This window comes from Drosophila ananassae, chromosome 2L (assembly GCF_017639315.1).
Source record: "Drosophila ananassae strain 14024-0371.13 chromosome 2L, ASM1763931v2, whole genome shotgun sequence".
Classification (NCBI taxonomy): Eukaryota; Metazoa; Arthropoda; class Insecta; order Diptera; family Drosophilidae; genus Drosophila; species Drosophila ananassae.
The window spans coordinates 21,884,747-21,894,509 of NC_057927.1; the positions used below are offsets into that span (position 1 = coordinate 21,884,747).

Below are 9,763 nucleotides of genomic sequence, written 5' to 3' on the forward strand. Positions count from 1 at the left end.
TACGTGGACATCTGCCAGTGCGATTTAGAATTCGACTTAATGCAGAGCATTTATTCTTAGTTTAGTCATGGGAAAGTATCCTTATCTTTCGTTTTTCACGATGGCATTCGCTTTTTGTTCGGTTTGCCAAGCCAACGAAGGAAATCCAGCCATATTTCTTACGGAAATATTTTAAGCATGTTACATAATGCATAATTACATCTTAATCTATATCTTAATCTCAATAATGAAAGGGGCAATGGAAAAACTATTTCTGAATATATTCGAAAATATGCACATATATATAATTTTTTATTGCTTCTACATATATTAAAGTTGGGAGTCAAATTAGGCTTTAATATAAGTCAGATTAACAAAAGATCTTTAGTGTAAAATTAAAATTTAGAAACTTGCAAAAAAATTTATCCCTGAAACTAGATAACTGTTCCAAAAATTCAGTAACTGAAGGATTAAAAGCCAATCAGGCAGAGAATCCCACAAGGATGTCAACTCGTTCATTAATATAATTGCCCCTATTTCAAGCATGACTTCAATATCTAAATCAAGCATATCTTCAAAATCTAAGCAATATATATAATATGTAGCAATATATAAGCAATAAATATGAATATATAAAAATATATATTTTTTTAGATTTTTTTTCCAAATTTCTTGGGTTAATAGCCCTTTCTGGGGGAAAAATGCATTGAAGCAAAATATCGCCCAAAGCTATATCTCGGCCACATTTCTTTCGATTCTTGAGCGGTATACCTTAAAAGATTTTAAAATCGATTGAGACCATCAAAATATAAATACAAATTCGAAGCTTTAAAAGTCAAGAACGTTTTATATTTAACAATAAAAACAAACAAACTCTTAAATACAGAACATGTTTACAGGTGGCGAGAAATTAGTGTGATTATTGGTCTGATTTATATTTTCCCTTTGGAATATAAAATGTACATAGATTTTTATTTAAAAAAAGATAAAATTAATAAAGTAATTTTTAGTTTTCATATGGGTTTCCGAAAAGTATTTCCCTTAAGAAAAAAAGCCGTTCCTTTTTGATAGATAGTTTTCAGAGAAATTGGTAGAAGGATGAAATTTTTTTAATAGATTGTTGACCCAAAAACTTTGAAAGCGCTTTTTGAAATTTATTTCTATCAGACCAACATTCCGGCAACGCTGCGTTGTTATTTTTCTTGCGATACTATCGAATGTGGTATCGATTATTCTACAATCGATTGTTAGCTGTCATCTCTTGCACTTATTCGATTCACACCGAAGTGAACGAAAAGATTTGTATTTAATTTGTTTTAAATTACAAGTTTTAGCACAAAGCATGGCGGCAACAGCGAACGCACCGGGCAAGGCCGAGATGATTGACCTGACCAAGCTCAGTCCGGACCAGTTGATGCAAATAAAACAGGAGTTCGAGCAGGTGAGTCTTGCATGTGGGTGTCGCTGCTTTGGTTAAATGAGTCAGGCGGTCGGGGACCGGGGAATGTTGCCAGTGGCACATGCTACAAAAAGCTTTTTTATTTGCTTTTCCCCAGGAAATGAGCAATATTCAGGACTCGCTCTCAACTCTGCATAGCTGCAAAGCAAAATACGCCGGCTCCAAGGAGGCGCTGGAGACCTTCCAGCCGGACTGGGAGAATCGCCAAATCCTGGTGCCGCTTACAAGTAGTATGTACGTCCCAGGCCGCGTCAAGGATCTCAACAATTTTGTGATTGACATTGGTACTGGCTATTACATCGAAAAGGTTACTACGAATTTCTTATGCGATTTTAGACCATCTGCTTTAACATCTGTTTTCTTCTACAGGACTTAGAAGGCTCAAAGGACTATTTCAAACGACGTGTGGAGTACGTACAGGAGCAGATAGAGAAAATAGAGAAGATCCATCTGCAGAAGACCCGCTTCCTGAACTCTGTGATCGCAGTGCTGGAGCTGAAACAGGCAGCTGCAACAAAAATGTTGCAAGCCCAGCAGCAGCAACAGGCCCAGGCGGGCACCACGAGCGCCTAAGATAATTAAATTATTCAAATCATAAAGGATGTGTATGCATTTAATTAACGTAGTTTATTAAATTGTTCAACTATTTTTTGGCCTCCTCCAAAGCCAAGCTAAGGACCTTTACCTTCTGCTCGTACGCCGATTTGAGTTCCTAAAAAGATGGAAAGTTATGGTTTGGGCAGGACAATGGGTGGCATTTATATACCTTAAATATTTTCGACTGGGTATCGTACTCCGCTCGCAATTTATCATAAACGGACTTGGATATGACCAGCTTTTTCTCTGTAAGAGCACACTTGTCCTGTTCCGCTTTGATCCAAAGTTGGCTCTTCTCCAGGCGGGCTTGGGTGTGGTCACACTCGGTGGTTTTCAGTTGCAGCATATCCTTGGTAACCTGCAGCACATCCTTGACCGTTTCCACTTGGTGTTTCAGCACGGATATCTGCTGTTCCTGCTGTTTGTTCACTTTGGTTTTTTCAAACAAGAGTGTTTTGGCCTTCAGAAGCAGTTCCTCCTGCTCTTGCCGGGATTTGGGAGCTTCTGTGCCGCCCAACATTACAGATTGCTTCAGTGATTGCTCCAACTGGTTTACCTTCTTCTTCAGACGTTCATTCTCCACTTTTGCTTCCTGATGTTAAGAGTTACTGGATAGATGCATTCGATGGATACATCAAAACTAACCTCAAAGTCTTTGCGAAGTGCTCCAATCCGTTTGCGGGACTCCTCTAGCAGCGCCTGCTTCTCACTCTCCAACGTGAAAACCATGTCGAGCAGTTCATTCTGCGGCTGCTCCTGCGACTGCACTTCCTGCTGATCACCATTTGATGTTGCTACATCACTATTATTATTATTCACATCGCCTCCAACGGCACCCTCCTCGTTATTGTCTGACATTTTGTTGGAAATTCTTAAATTTAAAAAAAATCTTGAGCAATGTGCGTTTCGTTGCTTTTGGTCCGTGTTTTCTTTTTTGTATTAATAGACGAAATAGATGCAGACGCTATTTTTAGTTGAATACGTTCTCTCACGCTCTCGGATTGCGTTTTCTCATTTTCCTGAAGCGTTTCCTCTCCCCCAAAAAAAATAAACAATTAATGCTTAGTTTGCGCCGCAGCATATTCCAAATTTATTATGTCCTGAAGCGTGAATGAGAAAGGATTACGGATGCGTGGTGTTAATACAGATCGCAAAAGGCAACACAATTAAATTGTTGTTACAAATTAATGGGGGCGATTAGAATCGAAAGTGGGTGATTTATTTTAAATTAAATGCCTAAACAGAATAGACGAGGAGCAGTAGACCTCTAACCGTCCAGTTCACCGGCAGCACAGGCATCGGCGTAGCTCTTGCCGCTCTTGTCCTCCGGATTCAGCTTGATCATGTCGTCAATACGCAAAATGGTGATAGCAGCTTCTGTGGCGAACTTCAGCGACTTGATCTTGGACATGGCCGGCTCCAGCACGCCCGATTTCTTGTTGTCGCGAACCACACCCTCGATCAGATCAAGACCGGTCCACTTGAGCTCTGCATGCTCTGGTTTGGTCTGGCTAGAGTTGTGATAGGAGCGCAACTTAGCCACCAGATCTGTGGCATCCTTGGCCGCATTCACGGACAGAGTCTTGGGAATGACAAGCAGTGATTTGGCGAACTCTGCAATGGCCAACTGTTCGCGAGAGGCCAGGGATGTGGCAAAGTTTTCCAGGTAAATGGAGAGAGCAGCTTCTACACAGCCGCCGCCGGCCACAACCTTTTTGCTCTCCAGAACGCGCTTCACAACACACAGGGCATCGTGTACAGAGCGCTCCATTTCATCACAGTAGAAGTCATTGGGACCGCGCAGGATAATGGAGGATGCGGCACTATATTAAAATACAAATTTAATACATTTATTGTACATATTTCTATTATATTTACTCACCGAGCTTTGGTGCCCTTAATAAGGATAAGTTCATCGTCGCAGATGCGCTCCTGAGCCACTTCGGCAGCCTCTCCCACCATCGAGGCATCGAAGCTCTCTTCACCGTCCATGTTGGTCAGTGAGGTAAGGAAAGCAGCCCCGGTGGCCTTGGCAATGATCTTCAGATCACTTTTCTTTACACGGCGCACTGCCATAGCACCCGCTTCCACAAAGTACTTCATGCAGAGATCATCGACACCGCCGCTTACAAGCACCACATTGACTCCTGTACCCAGGATCATGTTGATGCGCTCCTTGGTGATGTCTAATTCGCGGGCGCGAATGGCCTCAAGCTTGTCAGGATCATTGATGAGCACCTGGACACCCATCTTCATCTTTGTCTTCTGCAGCGAGAAGTCCAGGCAGGCGATCTTCGCATTGATAATCTTCTTGGGCATTTGCTGTGAGGCGATGGTGCAGTTGAGAGCGTATCCCGGAATCAAAACAGATTCGCGGGCCGACTTTCCATGCGCCTTCAACACGTTGATGGCTTTAATCGAGTATGCAGTCTGCCCTCTGGGATCGGTGATCTTCACAGACTGGGCGGCATCGACAACCATGGCGGAGAAGAACTCACAATCGGCACCGATAATCTTTGAGCTCATCGAGGTCTTGGCAATGTTGATCAGCGAGTCGCGACCCAGCTCGTCGACGGGGGCGGTCAGGTGCTCTGAGATGTATTTGCAGGCCTCTTTGCAAGCAATACGGTATCCAGAAATGATTGAGGTGGGATGGATCTTCTGCTTAACCAGTTCGTCGGCGTTTTTCAGCAGCTCTGCGGCCAGAATGACCACGGAAGTAGTGCCATCGCCAACCTCTTCGTCCTGCAGCTGAGCCAGCTCAACCAGAACTCTGAAAGGAACAAAATAAGTCTCTTCGATAGAGGGCGCCTTATGAGTAACTCACTTGGCAGCCGGGTGCTCCACCTCCAGTAGACGCAGAATGGTGGCGCCATCGTTCGTCACTGTAACATCGCCAATGTCGTCCACCAGCATTTTGTCCAGACCTACCGGGCCCAGGGAACTCTTCACGATGTTGGATATGGACAAGGCAGCCATAACTACGGGAAGAGGGGAAAATATCCTTTAGTCATAACCTCACTTTGTCATGTTTTGATGTATTGTGGTGATTATTTAAAGTTTGAAGGTCGTGTATATCTTTAGGAAAAACTGAAATCCCTTTAAATTAGCCCATGTCTCTTTTGTTCCCGAACATTCTCCCCCGGCGTGTGACCATTAGATCAGCAAGAAACGTGCTCCGCCGGTCGACGCTGTGCAGCTGTTGTCAAATGCATAAGTTTCTCACCGTTCTGAGTGCGCACAGAGGCGCCCGATTGACGGGTGCCGGCAATGGACAAAGGAGTGGCCAGGGTCGACATTTTCTTCTGTGTTTTGGCGACTTTTAATAAAAAACGAGATAAATCAAATACTGTAAACCGCACGAGAACCGCCTGACTCACTTTTCGATTATTTTTAGAGTGACCATGCCGCACTATTTTCAATTCGCTCCATGTAAAATAATCGCGTAAAATTGACATCAAATGTAAAAATATTTAACTGTTATCTTATTTATCGGCAACATTATTCAAAATGGGAATTATTTAAACAAGTTTTTAATCTTGTTTAGAAATAGTTTCAATTTCTTTTTTAATTTATTTAAAACCACCTTTATATTTTTAAATGATTTGATATTAATACCATATTTTAAATAAAACTTATATGGAATCAAAAAAACTTTTAAATTCTTCTGGATGCAGCTTATTCTTGGTACATAAGAAACATCATCAGAAACATCTTCACATCTTCAAAAATTTCGCTTAGGTAGTTCTCTTATACAGATAATTTTAGATTAATTAAATTTAAGATCTTCATTACAAATATACTATTAGTCCCAGTACTCTAACTTTGCTTAAAAACTTCCCTTCAGATTTAAAGAGAAAACTTTTTTAGCAAAGTTTAAAGCCACTAACAATAATGGCTACATATCTTTTGCCTGTTAACTTATCGATTCATAAAAACAAAATAAGTAGTCTGTAAAACAAAAATATTTCAATCTAGTAGTCCATGGTTTCCAACAGATTACCAACAAGGCTGGAGAAGCCTTAATATATTTAGTTTGTTCAGAGATTTCATAGAATCAACACGAAAATTTTACACTTTTTGAGTTCATGAGGACAAAATAGGAAAAACTTTTTCTTAATTTTTATTTACGATCTAAATTTTTTGGAGTAAGTTTTCCAACGGTTAAAAAAATTGTCTCGGGAGTTTTTATTATTTTTTTTTACGTAGATTACAAATGGCTTCTCCGAATGGGCCTCCAAAAAAACCCATGGGTTCGTTTATGATTTGGATGAGCACTTGCGGGCGAAAGAAGATCAAGGCAGAACATCCAGACTACAAGGTAACAGAGGTTGCATCCCTAGGAGGCAAAATATGGCATCAGATGTCCAATGAGGACAAGTTTGTGTGGAAGAAGAAGGCTGCTTTGGCAAGGAGCGATTATAGTAGTCAGCTTCAGTTATATGTGGCAAAGAATCCACGATTGAAGGCTAGCGGCGCTATTTACAAGCGCGGAAGGGCTCGACCACTGCCGAAAGTTTCCATTAGAAGGAATTCCATGTCGGAGCCCGCCATAGCTGGTCATTCGTCGACTGTCATTGAGAGTGCCTATTGTCATTCAAAGGAAGAGACCTTTTCCAGTCAGTTTCAGGTAAGTCTGGAAAACAATCCACAAATGAAGGCTAGCCTCACTTTTTACAAGCGCGAAAGGACTCGACCACAGCCGAAAGTTTCCAGGACAAGGTATTCCATGTCGGAGCCGGCCATAGCCGGTCGTTCGTCGACTGTCATTGAGAATGACCATTTCCATTTTAAGGAAGAGACCTGTTCCAGTAGTGGTTACTGCAGTTTTGAATGCAAGTTTTAAACGTTACGCCCGTTTACTTGTTTAAATTTTTGTTTCAAAATCTTGCGTGACAAATCGGAAAAATGACCAATGGGACAAATACACAAAGACTCTTGTTTCTGTAGCTGTTAAAGACCATTTTACAAAATATTTGATATAACGTAATTTAATGTTGAAAGTGAATATTAATATTAAATATATGTTTAGGACTGATGCAGTAATTTTAAAACAAAGATTGTTTTTCTTAAATGTGATATTTTATCTGGCAACGCTGGGGTAACTGGGGCTTCCCAACAAGTGCGCAAAGAAAGCTTTGCTTTTTGGCTTTCACTTTTATGCCCCGAGTCCCTTTTCCCAGTGTTATCCAAAAGCCAATTTGGCTTTTTGTGCTGTTTGCCGGCACATAGTGCAATTTTTTTTCACTGCCTGTTTTTTTGGTCTGTGCAATTAAAGCTAGCTCCTGTTTCTCCTTTGTGGGCCCGAGACAAATTGTCTTCGTGCAGCACATGGATTTGCATTGAAAAAAAAACTCTCGATTTTGTATTCCATATTTATAAAATCCCAAAATGGCCAACTTATTTTATAAGCTAATATCTGAAGCTGTGAATTTTGGATATTACAATTCTAAGTTATAATTTGTCTTAGTATAATCCCTTTTTTAAGGGTTTTTGTATTGGTATTGGTGTAAGCTACTGCTGATAATTGCAGTGGAAACACTGGCAGTAGCAGGACCGGCAACAGGAACGCCAACTGCCTCCTGCAATAAAAGTCACAATGGCGACAGCTCACGACACATTGCTTCACCTCATCCCCCTCATCAGGTCCTTTCTCCAAAGTTTGCCTGTGTTTGTGTGTGTGTGTGTGAGTGTGATTGACGGCCGGCGGGCTTTCTCATGTGTGTCTGCTGCGGCTGTAGTTACTGTAGAATTCAATTTGCTGTAAATGTATTGTTGGCTTGGCTCGTGGTCGCTTCTGTTGCCTTTGGTTACAGCTCATTAGCAACAGCGGCTGCAGCAGGACACATCCAGTAGCCCAACCGAGGCAAACATTGAGAAAGGCTTTTGGTTAACATAAATTCAACAGCCGCGATGCCTACAGTACAGTAAAAACAATATGTTTCAATTTAAAAAAAAAGAGTCAAAAATCTCTATGGGGAATATATTTTATTAGTAGTTTTTCTTTTGGTATTATTTTAATAAACCAATTATTTTACAGTTCTTTATAGATTTTAAATATACAAAATTTAATGAAAAAGTGTAAGGACCAAAAGTGTTATCCACTTTGTATACAAAAACGCTCAATAAAATGTGTACGAGCAGGCACTAAATGTTCAAAAAAAATAATATCAATAGCATGAATTATATTTTCTGTTTTTTTTTAAACTTGTATAGTAAAGCCGCCTTGCAAAAGAGGTTAATAAAATGTCCGCCACTGGACGCCATTGCCAATTGATTTATAGTCGCAGAGGTTAAGACGATTATGGGACTGTAACACAGGGAAAACAATAACCAACTGCTTGATGAGGGCCATCACAATGGGATTCACCTGTACGAGCTTGTGGGTGCATGTGTGAGTAAGCTCAAGCTCAGCGGCTTTAATTGCCAGCTGGTTTTGGGCCCAGTTTGTCTCGCCTGTAAACTTGTGCGTGTGTGTGGTCGAGGATGTGATGTGGATGTGGTTGGGATTTATGCTTGTTCTACATGCATGTTGAACAAACAATTTAGCTGTAACTGCGACACAGAAGCACACAGTAACGCAGCCAGGCTCGACACCAATACATGTGCTATGGGAACTCTGTATGCGAGCCGGACGACCTCCATTTAACACCAAACGTGTCATTTGTGGCCATTTGCTGGTTGCTGTTGCTGTTGCTGTTTGTACACGCGCTCGTTGTGCGAGTGTGCCAGTGTATTGGGCCTCTGTACGAGTGTGCTTTGCTGCTTTATGAGGCTTTGGCTGCGTTTTGTGGTCTATTAAGTGGCTCGCACTAAACCGAAAAATATGCCATCATCTTTATGCGACTTGTGCAACAAGGCGTATGAGCGTTATGACTCAAGTGAGCAACAAGCGCCGCCAAGTACCCCGTTCGTAAAACATAAGTTCCCATCGAATGGCCACTAAAATGCCAAAGTTTAGTGGCTGAAACTGTTTACAGAGACTTCCAGAGGCAGAGAGTGCTTCACCAACTTGCAGTCTATAAACTAAAGTTCATTAAAAGTCAAATCGGAAAAATAAATCAAAAGTGTGTCAGGGCATAGATGGGATACACTTCAGTTGGAGTAGAAAGTTCTTCAAAGGTTACACAGATAAACCTATTTCTCTGCCCAATGGAGAAAAGAATTACATTAATCCATTTTTCATCTTACCAATGTCTGTAATTTACCTTTTTAATACAAAAAAGGAGACAAAATTGCCTTTGACGTTAGACTATCTTGATCCGTACTTTTAGGACTCTAATTAATCCAGAGCTTCTCAACGCTGTCTGAATAGAATTGACATCCCTATCATATCCTTCCAGCCTCCCCGAGGAGGATAATAAAAGCTGAGAAGAAGCCAGGAGCCAGGAGCCGGCGTCGAGACCACAACGAAGATGTTTACGACTTTCCCTGCTGTGCATGCAACAGTCGTATCGAGTGGGGTTGGCAGTGAAAATGACGGGAGATTGGCGGGGCTCTCGCCTACGCGTGTGAGTAAGGCATACAAGAAACTTTCAGCGAAGCAACAGTAAACCAAGGCAACCGACTCGGCTACGGTGCACGTATGGATCAGAATGTCCTGTCTATCTCTGGGCCTAAGCCCGCTCCAGGTTATGTGAGTGTATTAAAAGTACATAAAAACACAAGCGAGGGGGCACATAACGTTTAAACGGGCAAGAATGTCCTGGTTGCCTAACACGGCGGGAA

General features: G+C 41.5%; 4 protein-coding genes across 5 annotated transcripts; 2 read left to right on the forward strand and 2 right to left on the reverse strand.

Annotated features, from left to right (window-relative positions):
* The first annotated feature begins 1,211 nt into the window (after positions 1–1,211).
* LOC6501620 (probable prefoldin subunit 5) lies at positions 1,212–2,117 on the forward strand. Its single transcript, XM_001955583.4, has 3 exons — positions 1,212–1,420; positions 1,536–1,745; positions 1,808–2,117. The coding sequence occupies exons 1-3, from the start codon at positions 1,322–1,324 to the stop codon at positions 2,009–2,011; spliced, it is 513 nt and encodes a 170-aa protein (XP_001955619.1). The 5' UTR covers positions 1,212–1,321; the 3' UTR covers positions 2,012–2,117.
* On the reverse strand, positions 2,036–3,005 carry LOC6498950. Its single transcript, XM_001955584.4, has 3 exons — positions 2,681–3,005; positions 2,205–2,627; positions 2,036–2,150 (listed from the first exon to the last, which is right to left on the reverse strand). Exons 1-3 carry the CDS (start codon positions 2,891–2,893, stop codon positions 2,082–2,084), a joined length of 705 nt encoding a protein of 234 aa, XP_001955620.1. The 5' UTR covers positions 2,894–3,005; the 3' UTR covers positions 2,036–2,081.
* Positions 3,006–3,097: 92 nt separating this feature from the next.
* On the reverse strand, positions 3,098–5,446 carry LOC6498949 (T-complex protein 1 subunit alpha). The gene is made up of 4 exons (XM_001955585.4): positions 5,262–5,446; positions 4,863–5,016; positions 3,918–4,808; positions 3,098–3,858 (listed from the first exon to the last, which is right to left on the reverse strand). The coding sequence occupies exons 1-4, from the start codon at positions 5,332–5,334 to the stop codon at positions 3,303–3,305; spliced, it is 1,674 nt and encodes a 557-aa protein (XP_001955621.1). The 5' UTR covers positions 5,335–5,446; the 3' UTR covers positions 3,098–3,302.
* A 589-nt stretch (positions 5,447–6,035) lies between these two features.
* LOC6501621 (high mobility group protein D) lies at positions 6,036–7,089 on the forward strand. 2 transcript variants are annotated; one of them, XM_014911643.3, is made up of 3 exons: positions 6,036–6,183; positions 6,245–6,665; positions 6,725–7,089. In XM_014911643.3, the coding sequence occupies exons 2-3, from the start codon at positions 6,252–6,254 to the stop codon at positions 6,806–6,808; spliced, it is 498 nt and encodes a 165-aa protein (XP_014767129.1). In that variant the 5' UTR covers positions 6,036–6,183; positions 6,245–6,251; the 3' UTR covers positions 6,809–7,089. The 2 variants fall into 2 exon arrangements, with proteins under 2 accessions (XP_014767129.1, XP_001955622.1); XM_001955586.4 differs by having other exon boundaries at positions 6,245–7,089.
* The last annotated feature ends 2,674 nt before the right edge of the window (positions 7,090–9,763 follow it).

Excerpts from the sequence above, each read along its gene's own strand:
- LOC6501620 (XM_001955583.4), top strand. The coding sequence starts at position 1,322 with ATGGCGGCAACAGCGAACGCACCGGGCAAGGCCGAGATGATTGACCTG. Across the intron at positions 1,421-1,535 it reads TAAAACAGGAGTTCGAGCAG|GAAATGAGCAATATTCAGGA; the intron begins GTGAGTCTTGCA and ends GCTTTTCCCCAG. Across the intron at positions 1,746-1,807 it reads CTGGCTATTACATCGAAAAG|GACTTAGAAGGCTCAAAGGA; the intron begins GTTACTACGAAT and ends TTTCTTCTACAG.
- LOC6498950 (XM_001955584.4), bottom strand. The coding sequence starts at position 2,893 with ATGTCAGACAATAACGAGGAGGGTGCCGTTGGAGGCGATGTGAATAAT. Across the intron at positions 2,628-2,680 it reads CACTTCGCAAAGACTTTGAG|GAAGCAAAAGTGGAGAATGA; the intron begins GTTAGTTTTGAT and ends TCTTAACATCAG. Across the intron at positions 2,151-2,204 it reads CCCAGTCGAAAATATTTAAG|GAACTCAAATCGGCGTACGA; the intron begins GTATATAAATGC and ends CCATCTTTTTAG.
- LOC6498949 (XM_001955585.4), bottom strand. The coding sequence starts at position 5,334 with ATGTCGACCCTGGCCACTCCTTTGTCCATTGCCGGCACCCGTCAATCG. Across the intron at positions 4,809-4,862 it reads GTGGAGCACCCGGCTGCCAA|AGTTCTGGTTGAGCTGGCTC; the intron begins GTGAGTTACTCA and ends TGTTCCTTTCAG. Across the intron at positions 3,859-3,917 it reads ATTAAGGGCACCAAAGCTCG|TGCCGCATCCTCCATTATCC; the intron begins GTGAGTAAATAT and ends ATTTTAATATAG.
- LOC6501621 (XM_001955586.4), top strand. The coding sequence starts at position 6,252 with ATGGCTTCTCCGAATGGGCCTCCAAAAAAACCCATGGGTTCGTTTATG.